The sequence below is a fragment of the Pelophylax lessonae genome (assembly GCF_965119305.1).
Source record: "Pelophylax lessonae genome assembly, chromosome: 2".
Taxonomy (NCBI): Eukaryota; Metazoa; Chordata; class Amphibia; order Anura; family Ranidae; genus Pelophylax; species Pelophylax lessonae.
Genome location: NC_138769.1, coordinates 55,078,180 through 55,102,794, shown reverse-complemented (window position 1 = coordinate 55,102,794; position 24,615 = coordinate 55,078,180). Strand labels below are relative to the sequence as shown.

The window sequence follows — 24,615 nt, the reverse complement described above, 5'->3', positions numbered from 1 at the left end:
TGGTAAAATATAAAAGAGAAAGCTTTTTGGAGTGAGTAGATACCAAATATTTTAAAGGGATTATAAAAGCAGAAGTTTTTTTAATCTTAATACATGCTATGCATTAAGAATAAAAAAACCCGTGTGCAGCAGACACCCCCCCCCCCCCAAAAAAAAAATACTTACCTGAGCTGTCTTTATCCAGCAATTTTGCAGGAGTGTCTAAGCTGCCGGGGATGCCCCTCAATAGCTGAGACAATAGCGTGGCCAGCCAATCAGGAGAGAGGAGAGAGAGGGGGAAGGGCTGGGTCGCGGCTCCGTGTATGAATGGTCACGGAGCTGTGACTCGGGTGTCCTCATAGCAAGCTGCTTGCTGTGGATGCACTCAGCAGGAGGGAGGGGCCAGGAGTGCCAAAGAGGGACCCGATAAGAGGAGGATCTTGTCTACTCTCTGCAAACTGCGCAGAGCAGGTAAGTATAACATGGTTGTTTGTTTTATTAAAAAGGGAGGCTTTACAATCACTTTAAGCCTTAACATTTGCGTGCATGCAAAAAAAATGGCAAAAAACTACAATACCTTAAAAAAAAAGTCTATAGGTAATGATTTTTAACCCCTAAACAGGTCATCCATTTAGAACTAATGATGCTTTTAGAATTATTGTGGCGATGTCGGATGTGTGCACGATCATTGTTTTTATACGTAGGTGTACTTGGCATTTATTTGCGTTCATGTGTGAGAGTGGAGGGGCTTTACAATTTTGTTTCGGGGGGGGGGGGGTTGTTTCTATTTAAACTTTGTGATTTGTTTTTTGTTTTTTATTCCTGTGTTTTTAAGTTTTTTTTTCTTATGTATTTAACCAAAAACAGATCACGAGAGAGAGAATAGTTGACGGACACTTGGGTACAAATTCCCTTAACAGGGTATCCTAAGCATTTTTTTTTTTTTTTAAACTTTGCACTTCTCTTAATTGCTATCACGTAGCTGGAACTGGAAGCATTGTATGTCTACCCTGTACTCCATTTTAGCTAATAGAACACAGAATATGTTCCATTAACTGCTTCCCGTGGCAGCAATCCCGGGGAATGACAGTGCAGGACCAGGAAGTGACATACATTTCGCTTCATGGTCCATTCACAAGAGGGAGAATCAACCAAAAGAGGTTTGTTTAGCTCCCTCTACCCTATCCAGTGACTACCACCATGACTCCACTGGGCCTGCAGGTGAGACAGCAGATGTATAAGCGGATTAAAGACCCTCAAGAAAAGTCTTAAATGAGGAATCAACTGGTATTAGTTAAAAAAAATACACAGCTTTATTTATACATACAGTATATACAAAATTCCAGTAAGAAAACCCCTCCACCACTTCAAAAAATTAAAACTGACAACGTGGTCATAGTAGGCCTTGCAGCTGCTTGCAACACCTGTCTATACTCACAAGCACACATACACCTCAGGAGGGGTACAGGTAGCCAATCTGAATGGGATATGCCAGGTAGGGACAGTGACAGTGTATTCAATTTGCAAAGATTTTAAACAAACTTCTTTCACGTTGTCATTATGGGGTATTTTTTGTAGAAGTTTGAGGAAAATATTTAATTTAATCCATTTTGGAATAAGGCTGTAACATAAAGTGTGAAAAAAGTGAAGTGCTGTGAATACTTTCCAGATGCACTGTATACACCAGAGGGGTGGTTAAACAGTTAATAAATTGGTGAATTCTAAACCCCATCTGAATCCATGAACACATCTGTTTTATCATATTAGACAACGTCCACAAGGGTGTATGTCGCACAGAGTTCTAAGGGTTGCGAGCCAGTTTGTATTGGGTGTTCTACAGAACTCCAAATGGACCAGGTTATTCTTCAGATTTTTGCCTCTTCGAGCCACCATAAGTGAGCATAGACCCACAATTTCACCTAGTAGGGGGATTATATGCCAATGTTGGGTCAGAACAGATCTAACCTGGTTCCATTAGGATCCGTACCTAGTAATGATTCTCACTGGGCCAGGGGTGTGCTGATCTTGTGATGAACATCTTTTTGGTATTTAAAAGTTCCTGATTCATATTTCCCGTTTTTTTGCTTTCCTGATATATTTGTGAGAATATCCTCTCTCTCTGAATCGTTCGTACATATCGGTGGCGTCCTCTCGGAAGTCTGCTGTTTGTGAACAGTTCCTCCTAATGCAGAGAAACTGTCTCGCTGGTATTCAACGAATCAGAGAGTCAGGATGATGACTCCTGGCCTGTAATACCGTGTTTGCTACGGTTTCTTTTTGAAAAGTCTTGGTAATCTGTTGTCTTTCACATTAATCAATAGGTCCATAAAAGACAGGGATGGTGCATGGTAGGTATAAGTCAATTTGATATTCCTATTGTTAAGTTTTTGCATAAAGGTAAATAGCTGTTCACTGATGGACATAAATCACAGAAGACTGGCCGAGGTACAGAGAGGACTGGTAGACCACTTCCTCTTCCCAAAGGCCCAGGTGCAAGCATGCATAGGCTGGGGCCCTGGGTGCATCCATAGAGGTGCCACTTGATTATTGGTAATTTGTTCCCAAGAACTGGAAGAAATTATGGTTTAACATAAATTCCAAAGTTTCAGTAATGAATTCATTATGGGCTCCAAATTGAAGACATTTGAGTTCAAGGAAATGTGAGACTCCCCGCAATCCCAATTCATGTAGGATCAATGTATATAGCGACTCAACGTCTATCCCCACTAGAAGAGCTCCTTTTGGTAGAACTACGTGTACTTGTCTCAGGAGGACATCTCTAGTATCTTGTACGAAGGAGGGAAGTTTACAGACCAGTTCTTTGATCAGTGCATTTATTTGCCCACTTGCTCTAAAGCACCCTTTATAGCGGACACAATTGGACTGCCTGGGGAGTGAGTTAGACATTTATGCAGCTTCGGGATTATATAAAATGTTGGCATATTAAATTCTTTAACAATCAAATCAAATTCCTTTTTAGAAATCCATCCCACTTTAAAGGTCAGTTTATGCCTGCTATTAAGAGCATCCACCAGGGCAGGGAATGGATTAGTTGTTTTTTATAGGTAGTTAGATATTTTAGCTGTCGCATGACCTCCTTTTCATACATTGTTTTGATCAATAATACTACATTCCTGCCCTTGCCGATTCCCTTAATCTCCAGGTTAATTGCCTTTTCTAGTCCTCTCAGGACTTTCCTTTCTTTCCTTTCTTCCCTTTCTTCCTTGTTTAAATGAAGACCCCGCCAATTCCAATTTATTTTCTCTAGATCTCTTTGCACATAAGCCAGAAAAAGGCCAGTCGGGGGTATCCTTGTGGATCTAATGCATATATTGGATGGTTTTCTGTAGTTGGTCATAGTTTCCTCATCCTCAATATCACTATCTGCATTTTCTGCAGGTGGGACAGCAGAGCCGAATATTCATGCAGGGGGTTTCTACACATTGTGACAGTTGTTGAAGTGATCAAGCAGCTTCATAGTTCCACTTAAAGAGGTTGTAAACCCATACAACTTTTTTTTTTTGCAACCTGTAAGAGAAACACATAATGAGCTAGTATGCATCGCATACTAGCTCATTATGAAATACTTACCTTAGAACGAGCCCCCGCCGTGCTGCCCGCTTACCTGTATGACGGCGACATGTCCAGTCTTCCAGGATCGTGGCATCCGGCCATCTGATTGGCCGGAGCCGCGGTGACGTCACGCGTGCGGGAGCTGACAGTCACGGCACGGGGCTCTGAAGAAACGGCACCAGCGGCTGTTCCTTCAGAGCGCATGCGCCAGTGACGTCACTGGCTACATGTAAGGTAAATATCTCCTAAACGGTACATGTTTAGGAGATATTTACAGTACCTATAGGTAAGTCTTATCATAGGCTTACCTATAGGTAAAAGTGTCAGAGGAGGGTTTACTTCCTCTTTAAAAGCCAACAGTAGACTTGACAAATGTTTACATACTCCCAGCTGGTATAGCAGCCAGAGGGGTGTTTAAAAAGCACCTTGTGGGGAGTTGCAGCAGCAGTAAACAGAGTCTGGTTGCAAAAAACAGAACTTTGTATTAAAGTTTGCAATTCACAACAAGCCCGGTGGGAGTACACCCAACTGGGAACACTCGCAGGATGCAACAGTGTTGTGTAGCAGAGCAGATCTCAGAGGGGCCAACGTCGTATTTCTTGATGTGCACAATGTGGCCTGGCTGGTCCTTGCCCGAATGGGGAGGCTTCCAGATAAGATGGCATGTCCCTATTTGTCTGGAACCTATTTCTACCGCTGTACGTTGTCCCTGTCAGACCTGTCCCCACACTAACCATATGCTAAATGCGCGCCAAACCTGGGAGCCAGCTTCTTTAACCACTTAAGGACCAGGCCTATTTATGACACTAAGAACAGTATTTTTTGCTAGAAAGTGACTTAGAACCCCCAAATATATATCTATATATATATATATATATATATATATATATATATATATATATATATATATATATATATTTTTTTTTTTTTTTTTTTAAAGACTCTGGAGAATAAAATGGCATAGTTGCAATATTTTTTGTGATGTGGTATTTGCGCAGCAGTCTTTCAAACGCAATTTGTTTGGAAAAAATAAATTTCACTGCGTTTAAAAAAACGAAACAGTAAAGTTAGCCCATTTTTCTCTAGCGCTCATTGACAGACGTAGTCCTCGGTGATACACCACCTTCGGGTTATGTTGCCTCCACAGGAGCAGGACTAGACAGGAAATTAAAAAGCTCTGGCCACACCCCAGGGGCAGTCCCAGAGGGTATATCCTCTCTCTCTCTGCCTCAGCAAATCAGCAAATCAGTTATTTTCTGTCTAGTTAGGAGTAAGGACCTAGATACCTTGCTGGGATCTTAGGTCCTGGCAAGAATTTTTTCTTAAAGGATTTTTTTAGACAGCTTTTTTCTCCAGTGTTCCTGTGAGATCTTCAAGCAAGAAAGCTGAACTGGGCGACGGGCTGGATGTTGAGATCCGGTGGTCACCCCAGTTCAGCCTACGAGCGCGTGCAGGCCATAGCTCCGCGCTGGGCCGGCCGCGACAAAGTCCCATTAAAGGACTGTCCACGCGAGTTAAACGTCTCGCTGAAACGCCAAAGACCATGAGTCACGGCGTCCGTATCGGTCGACAGCCCTCCCGCCCCGGTGGAGTGGGGTACTGTCAGGAGTTGGTGCCCGCCTGGTTCCGGTATGGTGAGTAGTATGTTCCCCCTTTTCCCCTGACGGGTCTTGTGGTGAACGCGGGCCCCTCTCTGTATGGTAAGATAGAGTCCCTTTCTATCCTACAACATGACACAGATCCTCCTACTTTGAGTGTGATTTTGTGTGCAAAAAGCCAGGAGGCTTGGTTTGGGAGCTAACAATCTAATTGTATACATGTTTTAAAGATGTAATCTGTGGCATTCTGGGAATCTTATGGGTTAAGAATAAGCTACCTACCAGTCAGAAGCCACGGACATGTAGACTGCCTTCCTAATCAGATCTCCAGCTATTAGCAGGCCTCCCGAACGGCCATGCGGTCCGCCAGGGCCGGTACCGCCAACCACGCCATATCCCCATGCAGTGAGAGTGTTGTGTGCCCTGCAGCACACCGCTATTCAGTACGGGCCGCCGCCATTTTTTTTGCTGGATCGCACGAGCCGCCATTTTGGCGTAGCCTCGTGTCTCCAGCATGGGGGCGGCCATGTTTGAGGTGATCCAAACACCTCGTGGAGCTTGGGGGAGGCACCGGAAGGCGTACAGAGGGGCGGAGCCGCCTCCTTTCTTCCTGGGCAGCCAGCCAAAAGACTTCCTGTTTGTTAAGACAGCGCTGTAACCTGTTGCAGTTAAACTCTGAGCATCAAGTGGTGAGCCTGGGGGTCTATCTCTCTCTCTCTCTCTCTCTCGATCGATAGGGATCCCTAGCAGGTAACACTAAGGGGCTTTTGTGGCGCTGGGGGTCGAAAAAAAAAAAAAAAAAAGTTTTATTTTTGAATTATATTATCCAGGAAGTAACTGGAGTTATCATGGACCCTGCCACACATATTCCCCCACCTGTTTCCCTCGAGGGGGCCACGGGACCCGCCGGTGCACAGAGTATAGAGTCATTTACAGCAATTTTGGAGTCTATGGTGGCTCGGGTGGAGGCGGCCTGTCAGGGACGGGGGTCAAGGAAGCGACCCCCGCCTACCCCTATACCATCTGACACCTCTGACTCAGATTCAGAGGTGGTCACGGCAGTTGCAGGTTCCTCTGCAAGGGCTGTTATCCCAGGTAAAGCCCCCTCAGACAGTGAGGAGGACGCTTCTTCTCCTGCTATTATTCAGGAAGAAGCATTGGTGGACGCACTAGTTGTGGCAGTGCAGGAAACCTTAAAACTTGAGGCTTTACCGGCAGAGGCAACTGAAACAGAGATTCCTTTTGGTACTAATAAGCCCATCAAGACGATGAAGGCTTTTCCTGTACCTAAATGTTTTGGTAATCAGATTAAAGGAGAATGGGAGCATTCTAAACGTACCTTTACTATTTCCAAGCGTATTGCTAGACGCTATCCGTTTGAGGAATCCATCATTAAGAAATGGACGGTACCACCAGTCGTGGATCCGCCTATTTCCAGGCTGAATAAAGCCATGGTTATTCCAGTGGAGGACACTTCGTCCTTTAAGGATCCGGTGGATCGAAAGATGGAAGCAGAGTCCCGCACCATCTTCTCTCTGATAGGGTCAGCTTTTAGACCAGTAATTGTTATTGGTCTAGTTTCCCAGACACTTACGGAATGGGCGAAAATGGTACGCCAAGATCTTAGGGGAAAAGATATTCCCCAGGAGACATCTGATTTGATGGAACAGATTATACAAGGGCTACAGTTTATCTGTGACGCAGCCTTGGACACTACTCCCCTATTAGGGCATGCATCTAAGACAGCGGTGATCCTCAGACGTGTGCTGTGGTTAAAATGCTGGTCAGCTGACCTAGGTTCCAAGAAGACCTTGACAAATCTCCCCTTTCAGGGGAATCGTCTATTTGGAGCCAACCTAGATGAAATCATTAAGGATGCCACTGGGGGCAAGAGCACTTTTTTGCCACAGGCTGCTAAAGCTAAGGGACCTCGCAACAAGCGAGGACCTTTCTTTACCGCCCATAAAGGGCGCCCGGCTGGTACTAGCGGGAAAGGCAAGACTCCTCCAGGAGGGTTCAAGAAGGGCTGGTCGGACAAGCAAAGGACCAACCCAGCCAAACCCGAAGCAAAGGAGTACACAGCCTGAAGGTGCGCCCCCACCCGGTTTCAGGGTGGGGGGACGTTTTCACCGGTATTCAGGACATTAGATCGAGCATCAACCACTACTACCGGTGCGATTCTTCCCTTCCAACATTTAAGTACTACAGGAAGCGGTAATTACCGTTCCCTGAATAGATCTTTTCCTTTACCTTTTCCTAAGATTAGTCCCGATACCTCACAGGAATCGGATCTGGTTGACCAGATAGGCCAAGTAGCCTCTAGTCGGGTGACTTCGGTCCCTGAGGTTCAACCAGAAAAGATCACCTTTCCTGATAACTATCAGGTATCTGATAAATGTGTGGGAACAGAAAACGACCAGACTTTCTCGGATGGTCGGGACCAGATACCTCTAGGGACGCCTGGTTCAGATCCAATCAGCGCCAGTGGTCCTAGAAATTCTAGGCTGGCCTCCTCAAGCCGGCCTGGCCGACTTGGACATGTTAGTCGTAGACGTTCCGTGGGAACTTCATCTCAGGGAGTGTCTGTGTTCTCAAGGACCAATTTACCATCATGCTTTACAGTCGCTGGGTTTAATGGCCTGGCCATTGAGACCCAAGTACTGAAGGACAGAGGTTTGTCAGCTTCAGTCATTCCTACCCTTATTAAAGCAAGGAAAGCGACTTCCAGCAAAGTCTATTATCACACATGGAAAACTTATATTGCGTGGTGCGAATCTTTAGGATTTCCTCCACGTACCTATTCGGTGTCTCGAATATTGGCCTTTTTGCAACAAGGGGTTGAGCAGAAGCTAGCCTTGAGCACCATCAAGGGTCAAGTTTCAGCATTAGCAATCTTCTTTCAGAAGCCTTTAGCTACCAAATCCTTGGTGCGGAATTTCATCCAGGGGGTGCGGCACCTGGCTCCTCCAGTCCGCGCGCCCTTACCGCCTTGGGATCTTAATTTGGTTTTGTCGGTTCTACAGAAACCTCCTTTTGAAAACATCAGGGAGATTCCCTTGCTTACTTTATCCCAGAAAGTGGCCTTCTTGGTGGCTATTACTTCTGCTCGCAGGGTGTCAGAACTGGCTGCATTATCATGCCAGTCCCCATACCTAGTGATTCATAGGGATAAGGTAGTACTTCATCCTAAGCCATCTTTTCTTCCCAAGGTGGTTTTCAGATTTTCATCTGAATGAAGATATTGTACTACCTTCCTTGTGTCCTCAGCCCAAGCATCATCGGGAACATGCGTTGCATTCCTTAGATGTGGTTCGGGCAATCAGGGTATACCTGAAAGCTACGGAATCATTCCGTAAGACGGATTCACTTTTTGTGATCACGGATGGCCCCAGAAAGGGTTTGCCTGCATCTGCCGCGACCATTGCCAAATGGATTAGACAAACGGTGGTACAGGCTTATTCTATTAAGGGTCAGAGTCCTCCGTTCCCTGTTAGGGCGCACTCCACTCGAGCGCTCAGTACTTCCTGGGCCTTTCGCCATCAGGCGTCAGTGGTCCAGGTATGTAAGGCGGCCACCTGGTCGTCAGTACATACCTTTTACAAAATTCTATAAAATTGATGTGACGGCATCGGCGGATGCCTCATTTGGCCGCAAGGTTTTGCAGGCCGCAATTTGAGACCGGTGGTCTACCTCGAGGGTTTTTTTCTGTTTGGAAAAAAAAAAAAAAAAAAAATTGTTTTCTCTTTTTTTGTTGAGTCTCATCATTAAGGATGAGCATTGTAAACTTCTAGTTGGCACCGGTTGGGCCTTCTAGATTGGGATTTGATTTCCATTTTCCCACCCCTCAGTTGTGATACTGCTCTGGGACGTCCCGAAGGTGGTGTATCACCGAGGACTACGTCTGTCAATGAGCGCTAGAGAAAAATGGATTTTTGTAAAATCTTACCGTAAAATCCTTTTCTCTTAGCTCATTGACAGACGTAGTCCCCGCCCCTCTGTTTTTTTGAGTTGGGTTAAAATCTCTAAAGACTGCTTTTTCACATAACTGATTTGCTGAGGCAGAGAGAGAGAGGATATACCCTCTGGGACTGCCCCTGGGGTGTGGCCAGAGCTTTTTAATTTCCTGTCTAGTCCTGCTCCTGTGGAGGCAACATAACCCGAAGGTGGTGTATCACCGAGGACTACGTCTGTCAATGAGCTAAGAGAAAAGGATTTTACGGTAAGATTTTACAAAAATCCATTTTTTTTATATAATGTGAAAGATAACGTTAGCGCCGAGTAAATAGAGGCCTAACATGTCATGCTTCAAAATTGCGCATGCTCGTGGAATGGCGACAAACATTGGTACTTAAAAATCTCCATAGGCGATGCTTTAGAAATTTCTAAAGGTTACCAGTTTAGAGTTAGAGGAGGTCTAGGGGTAGAATTATTGCTCTTGCTCTAACGATCATGGCGACACCACACGTGTGGTTTGAACACTGTTTTACATACGTGGGGCGCGACTTGTGTATGCGTTCGCTTCTGCGCGATCTCGGGGGGGACGGGGGTGCTTTTAAATTTTTTTTTCTCTTCTTTATTTTACCTTTTTATTTTTACGCTGTCCCTTTTTAAAAAAAAAAAAAATTTTTTTTGATCACTTTTATTTCTATTACAAGGAATGTAAACATCCCTTGTAATCGAACTAAGCAGGACAGGTCCTCGTTAATGTCAGATATGGGGTCAAAAAGACCTCAGATCTCACATCTACACTAAAAAGCAAAAACAAAAAAGTAATTGTTTTTCATCAAGAAAAAAAATGGGCCCTTTAAGGCCGTTGGGAGGAAGCTCCGGTCCTCCAAGGCTATAGTTGAGTGGGGGCCAGCTTGCCCTCACTCGACTTCTGCCCAGGAGGGGAGAGGACTAGATTGTTTTCCCCACTACCGACAGCTCCAGTAAGCGGGGAGAACGAACGGGAGGCAGCAGGTGGGACCACCTCTCCCCCCTGCCCATAAAAGTGAACCCGCTGGGACCAATTTTATGTAGACTTGGACCACCCGCCGTTTTAAAAAAATATCGGGGTTATGGCAGCTACCTGCTGCCACAACCCCAGTGTTTAACGTCAAAGAAGGTGGTTAATCCAGAGGGGCTCGGCAGCCAAGCTGGGGAAGAGGTCAATTGTTGGTGGGTATTAGAGCTTTCAATGACAGCCAGGATAGAGCGCCACCAGTCTTTATGGTGTTAGCTGCTAGGCTCTCAAAGGGCAAACGTTTATTTTATTTTTTTATACCTATCCCAAGCGCGATGACCCTATACCCTCTACAGTATGGGCCTCCCTGCCCATACCATACAGCAGTGCCTTTTTTTTTTTTTTTTAATTAAGCATTCATGTACTCTGTCACACCCTTCTCTGATCCTCTCTTCCACTGTTCCCAATCCATCGTCTAAAAGTACAGAGCCATGGGAGAACTCTAGCAGTACACACCAGGTGGAGAGAGGTTTTTTTTTTTTTTTTTGAAAGCGTGCATGTGATCATCACAGGGCCAATCAGCACTGTCCAGACAGAGTCAGGAGGCATGCATTCTCATAAGACAATCAGGGGAGAATGAAAACTCCTCCTACAAGCTTTAACCAGACACTGATAGAAGTCACAAGACTGCTATATACTGCTGATGAGAAAAGGTATTTAGCAGTTTATATTTACTAAAATAATTGCATTTTCACGTTCTGTGCACTGTGAGAGATCAGATATAGTGAATACAGGCTCCTGGGTTTAGTAACACTTTAAAGTTTTCTTGGGAGAACATACAGGTGCATCTAAAAAAATTAGAATATCATCAAAAAGTTAATTTATTTCAGTAATTCAGTTCAAAAAGTGAAACTCCTATATTCTATAGATTCATTACACACAGTGATATATTTCAATCATTTCTTTCTTTTTAATTTTGGTGATTATGGCTTACAGCTAAGTTGGTTTTTAGTGGCTTTCAGCTCATCTGCATTGTTGGGTCTGGTGTGTCTCATCTTTCTCTTAGTCTTGACAATAAACCACAGATTCTCTATGGGGTTTATGTCAGGCGAGTTTGCTGGCCAATCAAGCACAGCGATGCCATGATTACTAAACCATATATTGGTACTTTTGGCACTGTGGGCAGGTACCAAGTCCTGCTGGAAAATGAAATCGGCATCTCCATAAAGCTGGTCAGCTGTGGGTAGCATGAAGTGTTCTAGAACTTCCTGCTAGAGGGCCGTCTAAGAGACAGTGAAGACCTTTAACTTTTTACTACTCCATACTAAACTAAATGGCTTTAAATATACTTGAACCTATATTGTTCCTGGTTTTAAAGGTTTTTCTTTTGTTTTTTTCCCCATAGGGACAAGCGTGGATGTACAGAATTTGATTTTGTTAATGATAAATATGACATAAGAATTCCGGAGGAGACTGATGGTTCTTCTAAGAAGGGCTATAAGAAGCAAGACAGGATGGACCAAGTTGCTCCAGACAGTGACTACTCATTACGTGTATGTCAAGTGTTCGCATATGCGGTTAAGCTTTGTATGTGTGTGCTGATACCATTCGATAGTCATGCTATTTCACATATTCTTCTGTAGAGGAGACCTTATCCTCAATACTTGTGAGGCGCTACATGAAGTCTTCTTGTGAAAGGTGTTTTCAGTCTTAAAATGTCCTTGTAGTCACTTCAGTACAAATGAACATTGGATAGTGGTTTCCGGCACGCAAGCATTCCATCATGCAGAATTTTTTTTTTTTTTTTGCATGAGAGTTCAAAATAGAGTACTATAAATCAGAGCAAAAGAGGTATTCCCAGTTAGATAAGCGCAAAACATTATAACAAATTGTCAAGAAATAAGGATTACTTACGTAATTACCTACATTCACGCACCTCTATAGGCCTGTTTTCACTAGGCTCAAGTACAAGATTTCGTTTTTGCTTTTCCTGTTCCTGAATACAAAGAAAAAGGTAGCAATGAAAAAAAAAGGTTTGCGTTTAGTTATACTTTAAAGGGAAGTCCAGCCTAAAACTAAAAATCTCTAAATCTGCTTGAAGGCACAATCTAAGACGAACCTATCTAATAAAGCAAAACTTGCTATACATACCTTTTCTGAAGCTGATCCAGTCACATGGGCGGTGCAGCGCCAATTCCCCCAGGCTGCCCGGTCCCCTGTGCCCTCCCACCTGTAGCATTGCTGACTTTCCTCTCCCGCTGACTACTCAGAGGGATGTTTCAGGATGGAGAGTGGGGGAAGAGGCTGGTAAATATTTCATTTACCAGCCCCTTCATTTTCTGAATGAATACAGTGAGTGATCTGTACTGATCGCTCCTTTGTCCATTCATAACTGAAGGAACAGGAAGCTGCTTAAAGTGGAGTTCCACCCTAAAATGTCACTTCTGTCCATCTTCTTGGTCCGGGTCACCTTAAAAAGAAATGGATAATCGCATTTTTTTTTTTTATTTTTACTTAACTTGGATTAGAAGAAAATATCCTTACCTTACTTCCTCTTCCTCCCCTCGGTGGCCACGGCCCGTCGTCACTTCCTGGCTTGCAATGATTCCTGGGAGCTGAACTTCATCGCTCCCAGGAATCAATGCGCCTGCACCGGCCCCGATGTCAGTTCCGGTGCGGGCTCGTCATTCCCTTCTAAACAGCTTCTGGGCATGCCCAGAAGCTGTGGAGGGATGACGCGCAGGCACCGGAAGTGACGGCGGGGCCGGTGCAGTGCATTGTGGGACCGAAGAAGACGGAAGAGGACACAGAAGAGGATCGCGCTGGCTTCAAGCTGCTCACACCTGAGATGGCAGCGCTGGACAATACATTTTCAAGGTAAGTATTTCTTCTTGCAGGTAAGTGCAACCCGGGACAGTTCAGAGGCTATCCATTGTGGAATGCACTAGCCCTGACTGTCCCGGGGGTATTTTTATGTCTTTTTTTTTTTTTTTTTTTTTAGGTGGAACTCCGCTTTAATACTGAGCACTTCCCATTCCTTCACCGTCCAGTGCAGCTGAGGTTGCAGAGAAAGGGACTGGAGAATCTGTCCTCAGTCCCTTTCTTTGTCTAAAAAGTGAGACACCAGGCGTCTGTTTAGACCCCTAATATTTCACCAAAGCCCCCGAACAGGGCTCCTAAAAAAATAAAATAAAAAAATTACAATTTTTTTTTTTAAATTGTAAATATAACTAAAAATAAACTACTGACACGTCCATGTTTTAATACATTTTAAAACGCTTATTTTTTTTATAATGGGGTGTAAATGTGTGTTTATGTATGTGAACTTTGGGTGGCACATCCTAATGCAATAGGCTACGCATACCTATGTCTTTCAAGGAAGGACATAAACGCCAATCAGCTTTCGTCATCTGTATATGGTTTATTCAGAATATACAATGATCATTGGACCACCAGCTAGCCAGAAGACAAGTGGTAGCGTACAGATTCACAACTCGTACTTTTATACACATTTTGTTGGCATGCGAAGCCATGATCTCATAACATAGATAAATGGGACCTTTCTATTAAAGCTTTCACAATTGTCTTGACTATATATTAAATATTACCATGCTGTCATTATTAAGTACTACTTACTTAAACACTAGGATTATATTTCATCAATGACGACGTGTGGGACTTTCCAAAGTACGCCAATACTTTAATGAAAAATGACATTTGTAACTCCCCAATTACATATTCGTTAGCCAACAAACAGGTTTTAGAACATTTTTGTTTATGGTCAGACTATGGCTTATCTCAGAATATATAACTTTTTAAGGTCTGTACTTGCTATTGCAACCTCATACAGTACATGACTTATTAAGGCCTGTTCTTGTTAACACACCATATACTAGCGAGACAGATTACTGTTAGTTCATTCCACTAGATACTTGCCTACATATTATTTCGTAAAAGCTACAATATCACATATCATGCATATATGTTAGATAAAAGCTATAATACTATATAATGCCATAACATTACATATCCTTTATATATATATATATATATATATACAGAAGCAATTATGAACAAATATTCTTATAAACCCTATAATTTGAAACATTATAATCTTTAAATATGTCTTCATATTTAGGTGAACTTGTCAGGTCCCTCCTTTTGTTTAGATTCTTCTGTATATATAGGGATATTCTGGCTTTGCATAGCTTCTAGAATCCATAGGTTCTGAGAACTCAAAAAGAGGGTCATTACCTTGAGGTAGGTTTAGTGAACATATTGACATATTGTTGCAACATTTAGGAATCCTAGGTAGGCATTTAATCATTAAATATATGAATATAAAATTACCAGTGATATAAAGCACTCCATGAAACAACCCTGAAAACCATCCACCTATTCCAGAAAACCAGTTGAGAGGATTAAGCCGATCTAGTATCTCATCCCGACCAGTCCATGCTTTTTCAGTGCGTGTCTCACAGAAATAATTTTTTAATTGCTGAGCTTTATTATGTGATCAATAATAGCATCTTCTGCTTTAGTGTCATTAGAAATGTAATTACAACATGCAGTGCCCATAATGGCACACATTCCTCCTTGGCTAGCAGTTAACCACTTGCCGACCGCGTGCTGTATTTTAAGGACTGCAGAGTGGCAGCTACAGGCAAAGTGACGTTAATAGACGGCATCTTGCCTGGGAGGAGCTAGGGTGCTAGCGCACGCCGCCGCTGGCGTGCTCCCGCCCCCGATCGTCGGCAGGGAAGCTGGCGCGTGTGTCAGGCGGCTCCGATTGCCGCCTGACACCGGCGATCGTTCCCCGCTGAGAGAAAAGGACGGACGGCTGATGTAAACACAGCCGTCCGTCCTTCTCCCTGCAATGATCAGAGGCTATGTGATCCTGCTACATAGGATCGCATGTCTGTGTGATCATTTCAAAAGCCCAACCCCCCCCCAGTTAGAATCACTCTCCTAGGCTTACATTTAACCCCTTGATCACCAACAGTATTAACCCCTTCCCTGCCAGTGTTATTATTACAGTAACAGTGCATATTTTTATCACTGATTACTGTAGTAATGTCACTGGTACTCCCAAAAGTGTCAAATGTCAGTCAGGGGTCCGCTCTGTCTGCCGCAATGTCGCAGTCCCGCAAAAAATCGCAGATCACCGCCATTACTAGTAAAAAAAAAAACAATAAAAATGACATAAATCTTTCCCGTAGTTAGTAGACACGATAACTTTTGCGCAAACTAATCAAAATATGCTTATTGCGATTTTTTTTTTTTTTCTTCTTTAACCAAAAATATGTAGCAGAATACAAATTGGCCTAAAATGTTAAATTTAGATTTTTTTTTTTTTGGGGGGGGATGTCATATAGCAGAATGTGAAATAAATATAAATATAATTTTTTTTTTTTCAATATTGCCGCTCTTTTTTTGTTTATAGCGCAAAAAATAAAAATTGCACAGGTGATCAAATACTACCAAAAGAAAGCTCTATTTGTGGGGGAAAAAAGGACATAAATTTTATTTGGGTACAGCATCGCACGACCGCGCAATTGTCATTTAAAATCACGCAGTGCCATATCGCAAAATAGGGCCTGGTCATTAAGCAGGAAAATCTTCCGGTCCAGAAGTGGTTAAATAATCCAACACCAGCCCATGTCGAAGAACCTCCTTTTTAAATAATTTTTAGTTCATTAGCAACAATATAAAAGTTTTTGTCATATAAGGCAATAAGGTTATCCATAAGATCTGCTAAATCTATGATAAAACTTAAAGCGGAGTTCCAGCCATTCACTCACCTGTCCAACGGTCGAGCGATGCGGCCGCCCGAAGCCTCGATCCTCTCCCTCGGCGCCGGCATCACTGCTGTGGGCACCCGGCTGTGACAGTTTGCGGCTTCACAGCCGGGTACCCACTGCGCTTGCGCGAGTTGCGCTGCGCGCCGTGATTGGCCCGCAATCTTCTGGGACCTCTGACGTGTCCCAGAAGATTGCAGGGAGGGAGGGGGAGAGGAGAACTTCCGTTCAGAGCGGCGCTCCGAGCGGAAGTGGGAGCGGGTACCTGTCAAAACTAGGTACCTGCTCTCCCCCCCCCCCCCCCCAAAAAAAAGGACATGGTCAGGGGGGTCAGGACTCCCTAAAGCGGAAGTTCCACTTTTGGGTGGAACTCCGCTTTAAAGTCTTTTTAATACAGCATCTGTTAATCCAAGGTATGGAGAACGGAGTCATCTGGAGTCAAATTTGTATCTACTTGTAGATCACTGTTGATGTATGTAGATAATTCCCTCTTTCCTATCAGATGTTGAGGTACTTTATGTAATAATTTATCTTAAAATTCATTATCAACCTACCAAGTAGCAGGAATAACCTACCCAAAATAACAAACTCCTTTTTAGCATTTAATGGTATCCAGTTGTATGCCTTCTTTCCACATATGAAATAAAATCCTATTGGTGTGGAACATGCTTTTTTGAAATTATAACCAGATAAACGTTGATTTAGGTTTATATTTTTTCTTCGGGAACCTGTTGTCATAGTGAGGCTGTATAGTTCCTTGTATGTATCATTATTCCGTAATAGTTGAGTCCCATCATACCAGTATTTGAGAGGAGCTTTGTCCATGCAACCAGAATCTCCTATGTTCCTGGAACTATTAATATGTCCTGAATTATATGGATACAGTTGAGTAAAGTTTATGCAAACTACTGGTGGTTTCATAGGTACGTTGGTATGCAGTGGAAAAGACACTGATTGGTTAGCATTTCCAAAACTGAATTACTGAAATGAGCCTGATCTTCAATTCCTTGTAAAGAAATGGGTACTCCCAACAGTGGCATTGTCTTATGACTAATAGGGGCATGTGTGCATATCCAACATTTAGAAAGATTTAACTTCCTGGCAGCCTGCAAACACGAAAGCATTATGGAAGGGCTCCAGGAAAACCTCATGGTATTCCTTGAGTGCCTTTTTTTTTTTTTTTTTTTTTTGTATAACCTTTCCAGTAGCAAAGCTAATGAGACCAGGGTCTACTGTACCAACAGTATAGTTCTATGTTAGAGCTTGCAAGATATGTTAACTTGGTTCTGGTTACATCAGTAGTATGCCAGAGAACTTGTGATCATTACCGAGAGTCCTGCACATTAGATCAGTCCCCATAGTTTTTAATCAGGCCTGGGCCCGTTAAGATTCTTACTGCTGTTGCTTCTTGGCTTTTGCCCGAGTAAGCGGTGGAGACCTAGGGGATAAAGGTTCAGTTAAATACTTGCCAGACCTGGATGCTTTTTCAGGTGGTAGGTGGCAGTGCCTTCTTGCAATGTGAACCTTTTACCCAGTATTTATAATCTTGTAGTTTTACAGCTGTAGGTTAAATTACAAGACGCTGAAAAGGCCCCTTCCACCTAGGAGACCAGGTGTGTGATTCTTTATGTATACCCAAGCTCCAGGTTTCAGTCCATGTGTCTTGGCTTCGGTTTCCACCGGCAATGCTGCAGTAACTCTAGAACAGGTATTAGAGAATACAGTTGCATAATCAAGCAGGGCATCCTGTCCACTGTGCAAAGTCACTTTTTCCTGTGTTAATGGTACCCGTGTTGGTGGTCGTCCAAACAATATATCAAGTTGAGACAATTCATGTTTTTCTCGTGGCGTTATTCTAATGGTAGTTAGTGCTATTGGGAGTTCGTCTACCCATGTCCCCATTCCATTTGCAGTAAAGCCCCATACACACGTACCGATTGTCAGCCGTAAGTATTCGGCCGGCGACCGATCGGACGATTGTAGGCTTGTTAGTATGATGCTTCCGACAGCTAACAGCGCATTTTCGGCCGAACAGAATCTGTCGTGCAGGCATTAAAATTTTTGTTGGCCAACACCAGAACGGCCGATTGTTCGCCAGTCAGTACAGATTTTGGCCAACAGACAGCAGATTAGCAAGACTGGGCATGCTCAGAATGTGCCTGTGTCCCTCGGACACAGAACAACATCATTCGGCAGGAGGGCCCTCTGATTGGCCCTCCTGATCACATGACGGCTGTGTCCAATCACAGCCGTCCTGTAATGTAAATAGAGCCGTTGTAACGGCTTCGATCTCTTCTCCTCCTGACAGATCCTGTCAGTGAGGAGAAGAGGGATGATCGGTGCTGCTGCGGGGGTGATGAGTGAGTATTTCTAATTACTCACTGATCACAGGGGGGGTCTGTGCTGGTAATCAGAACATTGATTACCAGTGCAGCCATGGGGGGGGGGGGGAGGGGTGCCACTAAGCAACCAGGGATGCCCACCATGGCCACCTGGGATGGCAAGCAGGGCTCAGAGAGCCCCCCAGTGCCCTCCCTATCAGTGTTGCCCACCAATGCCATCTATCAGTGCTGCCCACCAGTGCCGTTATCGCCATCTATCAGTGCCGCCCACCAGTGCCCATTATTGCCCACCAGTGCTGCCTATCAGTGCCCATCAGTGCCCCCCATCAGTGCCGATCATTGCCGCCCAACAGTGCCACCTATCAGTGCCCATCAGTGCCGCCCATCAGTGCCCACCAATGCTGCATATCAGTGCTATCTATCAGTGCCACATATCAGTGCCCATCAGTGCTGCATCAGTGCGACCCCATTAGTGCCACCCCATCAGTGTCTCCTCATCAGTGCCCGTCAGTGCGGCATCATCAGTGCAGGAAAAAACATATCTATTTACAAAATTTTATAATTTACAAAATTTTATTTTGATGTCTCTTTCTGGCACATAGCTTGTAGAATTTGGGAAGTATATCAAATGATTCTTCAGAATTTCCAACGGAGCTATGTGCCAGAAAGAAACATCAGAATCGTCGCTGTCGTCACTTTCCATACCTGATGATGAATTTTCCTACGAGTCGCTATCGCTCAGTTCTTCAAGTAACTCGCTGTCACTGTTTTCCAGTTCATCTAAAAGCGCTTCTGCGCAAAAAGAATGCTTTTTGGACGCCATGGTCGTTCTCAATTTTCCAGGCACAAAGAACTGGAAAAGCACAGGCAGGGCACTGGAAAAGTCACCAGGTGAAATCCTGTGCTGAAATGGCATTATACAGTGTAATCCGTTAGGATCACAGCTTTGTATCATCTCATTTGGTTTATTTACATTTTTGAAATTGCCGCCGGTTCCACTCCCCTACGTCGCAGGGAAGGGAACCGGAAGACAGGTGCCGGCATCTGCTGAGCACACAGCCGGAGGACGGCGGGGGATCGCAGGGGAAGGTTAGTTTTAAAATCTAAAACAGATTTCCATGCAAAACAATGTAGCGCTTTTAGTACAGAAATCCTGACCTAATCAGACCGCCAGGGAGGTTAAAGAAACTAAATTGACCACTGCTGATTTCACCACTAGGTGATGGAACTAGAGCCGGAGCCTTGCCGATTCTTTTAGATAAGCTTGTTCTAGGCATATTACCAAATAAGTGGAGTATGAGAAATTTCCAGAAACATTTAATGTAGTGTATTATTGTTTCTACCGTAAAATACGACTTTGCAATCTCCTTGCAGGAAATGTTAATTTTGAGCTTTTGTTTTATTTACAGGCATATTGCAGCATTCTTTATTTGAAGCCAAGGATGCAGATCATTCTCCGAGGTGAAAAAGTTCAAACACAACTTGTTTCCAAAAGCCTTGCCCTCATAGAAAAGGATGTCTACAGACCCAAGTTTCTGGCTGTATCCTTTACTACACAGCCAGTTGTTTTTTGTTGCACTAGGCTTTGATCTTATCAGAGGTTTTCTTGCTACAAAAGTGAGAGTAGCCCTGCAGCTGCCTAACTTTGTTTTTAACAAGCTGTGAGCTTGTTGTAATCCATTGATTGCAATAGCATATGCTCTTAACAAAGGGTTAATTATTATTATTTTTTTTTTTTTTGCGATTCTAAAGGAATTTTTTCTAAAATAATAAATATGTCCAACTCGCCTGCTCTGTGCAATGGTTTTGCACAGAGCAGCCCCCATTCTCCTCTTCTGGGGTCCCCCATAGCGAGCTGCTTGTTATGGGGTCACTCATGTAGGTTCAATCCTACACACAGCGTGGCTCGCTATGGGGGAATCTGAGCCGAGCTTCAGCTCCGTGTGTCCATTCAAACACAGAGCTGCCATTGGGCTCCGCCCCCTCTCTTTCCTGATTGGCTAACTGACTTTGATTCACAGCTCCTGGAGCCAAGGGTGCCGCTGCTGTCTCAGCCAATCAGGAGGGAAAGTCCTGGACGGCTGAGGGACTCCTGGACAGAAATGGGGCTCAGGTAAGTATTAGGGGTGCTGGGGAGGCTGCTGCACACAAGACTTTTTATCGTAATGCATAGAATGCATTAAGATGAAAAAAAAAACTTCTGACTTTACAGCTCCTTTTAAGTGTGACATATATGCAAAAAAAAATAAAAAATCAGGAAGGGGGCAAATACTTTTCCACAGCACTGTATGTGTAATAATATGAGTGAGCGCTGCAAACAGAAAAAAGCAGCTAGCATAAAGTAAGGTAATCAGCTAACCTTCTATGCAGATGTATAAAGTGACAGTGCAGCGCTCAGAAATTCTGCATTCATTTAATAGTGTTCGTAAATGAAATGCTGGAATTTATAATCATCAAATTTAAAAAAATTCAACACAAATAAGCAATGCATGAAATGAGGGAAAATTAACACCAGGTGGCAACCATCCTAAAAAAGTGGTGATAGTGCAAACAAATGTAATGATGATTACGATTGCCTTTTTTATGTTCTATTGGTATTATTTTAATAAAATACTACACTATATACTTTTCTGTGTGGCCTCCATAGTGTGAGCTTTATATGCAGAGAAAGGATGACCAGCACCTGATCTGTTGGAGTCTGAGGAATATCAGGGGATCTATGGATTGGATGTGTATTTGCATTATACATTTCATATTTGCATTATACATTTCATCTATCTGTTGAGTACATTGCAGAGGTATAAATGCACCTGCACTGTGATAGTCTCAGAGGTCCGTTTTGAAGCGCAGAGAGCATTATGAAGAACAAGGAACACACCAGGCAGGTCCGAGATACTGTTGTGGAGAAGGTTAAAGCCGGATTTGGATACAAAAAGATTTCCCAAGCTTTTAACATCTCAAGGAGCACTGTGCAAGCGATAATATTGAAATGGAAGGAGTATCAGACCACTGCAAATCTACGAAGACCTGGCCGTCCCTCTAAACTTTCAGCTCATACAAGGAGAAGACTGATCAGAGATGCAGCCAAGAGGCCCATGATCACTCTGGATGAACTGCAGAGATCTACAGCTGAGGTGGGAGACTCTGTCCATAGGACAACAATCAGTCGTATACTGCACAAATCTGGCCTTTATGGAAGAGTGGCAAGAAGAAAGCCATTTCTTAAAGATATCCATAAAAAGTGTCGTCTAAAGTTTACCACAAGCCACCTGGGAGACACACCAAACATGTGGAAGAAGGTGCTCTGGTCAGATGAAACCAAAATCAAACTTTTTGGCAACAACGCAAAACGTTATGTTTGGCGTAAAAGCAACACAGCTCATCACCCTGAACACACCATCCCCACTGTCAAACATGGTGGTGGCAGCATCATGGTTTGGGCCTGCTTTTCTTCAGCAGGGACAGGGAAGATGGTTAAAATTGATGGGAAGATGGATGGAGCCAAATACAGGACCATTCTGGAAGAAAACCTGATGGAGTCTGCAAAGACCTGAAACTGGGACGGAGATTTGTCTTCCAACAAGACAATGATCCAAAACATAAAGCAAAATCTACAATGGAATGGTTCACAAATAAACATATCCAAGTGTTAGAATGGCCAAGTCAAAGTCCAGACCTGAATCCAATCGAGAATCTGTGGAAAGAACTGAAAACTGCTGTTCACAAACGCTCTCCATCCAACCTCACTGAGCTCGAGCTGTTTTGCAAGGAGGAATGGGCAAAAATTTCAGTCTCTCGATGTGCAAAACTGATACTGAGACATACCCCAATTGACTTACAGCTGTAATCGCAGCAAAAGGTGGCGCTACAAAGTATTAACTTAAGGGGGCTGAATAATTTTGCATGCCCAATTTTTCAGTTTTTTATTTGTTAAAGTTTGAAATATCCAATAAATTTCGTTCCACTTCATGATTGTGTCCCACTTGTTGATTCTTCACAAAAAATTACACTTTTATGGGTGGGAGATTTTCTCCTCATCACCCTGTGTTGGTTCTTCATATGCACGCTATTCTATGTATGTAGCTGCACTGTCACTTATTACAACACTGTTAGCTTTTTGATTTTAAACATTATGATTGCTTCACCTTATTTTATTAACCTTCTCAGGCGAAATGTTGTTGTTCAGTGTTTTACCAGCGCGATAAGAGCTCATAATTTCCTTAACATGGTAAGCCTAAAACGGTGAAAATTACTTTTGGATACAACTGCCGGAACAAAGAGCATTATGGGATAATGATGTATCACAAGAACAGGCTCATTAAGGCCTACGTTCGAGTTGGCTGCCAATTAAAGGTACGCATTCTGTTTATTACTGTACAGGCTGTAGAATTTCTGTATCAGTCTTTTTTTTTTTTAAATGTTTTTCATTTTTCTAGGCTAACAATATGGGAGTTGGTGTTGTTGGCATTATTGAATGTAACTTTTTAAAACCCACACATAACAAACAAGACTTCGACTACACCAATGACTATAGGTAAGAGCGAGAATTATATTCACTGTTCTTTAACTCTATCCAATGACGTAATCGTCCACACCAGCCAAGCAGTAATCAGAATGTAATCCTGTTTGTCAGGTTAACCACAAATGTAAATGGCACAATCCAGTCAAAATTAAAAATTCCTAAACTGGACCTGTCCCTGTATACAACACCCTGTCTGTTAACTCTTTCACTGCCAAGTCCATACGATATCCGGACCTGACCGGGGAATTTCACACACAATCTGGTGGCTGCAGCCACCAGGATTGTATGCGAAACTGACAGGCAGATTCCTGCCTGTCAGGTGAATGCATTTGAGCAGCTGCGCTGCCGCCCGATTGCACCCACACACCCCCATGTTTCCCAAGCTTCGCTTGCCCATCGGCGGGCCCAGGACCGACATGGTGGATGTCCTCTCTCCTTCCCTTCTTGCTATGATGTCACTTCCGGGTCAAGCTCTTAGTGTCCCCGGCTAGCATAGCCGTGAGGGGATATATTGCAGTGCAATCTGCATTGCAATACATTCAGTGGAGCCCAGAGGAGACATGCAGGGTCTTTCAGGTAGTTACACCCAAGCACATAAAATTCCTGCCGCCCCCCCCCAAAAAAAAAATGTTGGGCCCCATATCTCCACATATATGTACGTATGAACGTAAATGCATGCTTTCGGGGGCATCTACGCGTGAAAATGTCAATTGCGATACACATATTACATACCGCCGGAATAAGAGCAATAATTCTGGCACAAGACCACCTTCGTAACACTACACTGATGACCTATAGGGGACTTTTGAAGCGTCACCTATAGAAAATATAGGGTACTGAAGTTTGTCACCATTTTACGGGCGCACACAAATTTATGGTTTGACATGTTGGGTAGCTTTTTATTCTGTGCAACTTCAACTTTTATATTTTACCAAAAATGTGGGTAGTTTGTGTTTGTCCTAAATTTCACTTTAGTCGTTTTTTACTGAAATTTTGCGGCAATATCGTGTAACCTAAAAAATTGGTATTGCCACTATTAAATGTTTGGGGGTTTTATGTAATTTTTTAAACGTATGCAAAAAGGGCTCTGGCAGTGAAAAGGTTACAGTAGAGGCAATGTACTCACCTTTCCAGCAGTCTGTGTGTTGAACCGCTGCCACGTCACTGCCCACTGGACTTGAAGCAATGCTTATGTCTATGGACCTCAAAACGCATCAAAGTAGTACAGGGATTACTTTGAAGTCATTGCAACTTGAAGTCGAACAGATATGAACAGTACTCATTTTAAATCATGGAGTACGACTTTGCAGTCCCAAGTGTGAAAGGGGCCTAAATAACAACAGATGAGGCTAAGAAAAGTCACTCTGCTTTTATTACACGCAGCAACCTCCCCCCCTCCTGCCACTGCATGGCCAGGCTCTCCCATCACACCGTGAGACCTGAGCTACAAGCCGCCACGTCTGGCTGGCTGGAGACCCGAACAAAGCCGGTATAGGCTTTGATTGGGTCTCGAATGCAGTACCCAGAAAGCGACGTCATGACATAATTTCTGGTTTACTCGAGAGCCTACAGCACCAGTTTTCAAAAATCGAAAGTATTCAAAAATTCTGTTCTTGCCGTTTTGAATTCTTTTAAGTGCAGAGAGGTTTGGGCCCAGTTCCCTCCAAAAAGAGTACCAGTCACTGCCTATTACTGTTACAAGGGATGTTTACATTCCTTTTTGACAGCAATAAAAGTGATGGCTAACAGTAAAAGTCCATAAGGTGATTGTTTGGTGAGTAAATTCCAAAAATCCGTTGATGGGTGAATCTCGGGGTGATCCAAAAACAGCGTGCCGGTTGAGGAAACTAGTGCTCCC

The 24,615-nt window shown here is 43.5% G+C and overlaps 1 protein-coding gene across 1 annotated transcript in view; it reads left to right on the top strand.

Moving 5' to 3' along the window:
* The window catches only part of MORC3 (MORC family CW-type zinc finger 3), a 121,553-nt gene that overhangs the window by 55,686 nt on the left and 41,252 nt on the right, over positions 1-24,615 (top strand). The window contains exons 6-10 of the mRNA XM_082246955.1: positions 2,301-2,327; positions 11,501-11,648; positions 19,645-19,776; positions 22,469-22,588; positions 22,672-22,769. Coding sequence (XP_082103081.1) covers positions 2,301-2,327; positions 11,501-11,648; positions 19,645-19,776; positions 22,469-22,588; positions 22,672-22,769 — 525 coding nt within the window. The remainder of the gene's footprint in view (positions 1-2,300; positions 2,328-11,500; positions 11,649-19,644; positions 19,777-22,468; positions 22,589-22,671; positions 22,770-24,615) is intronic.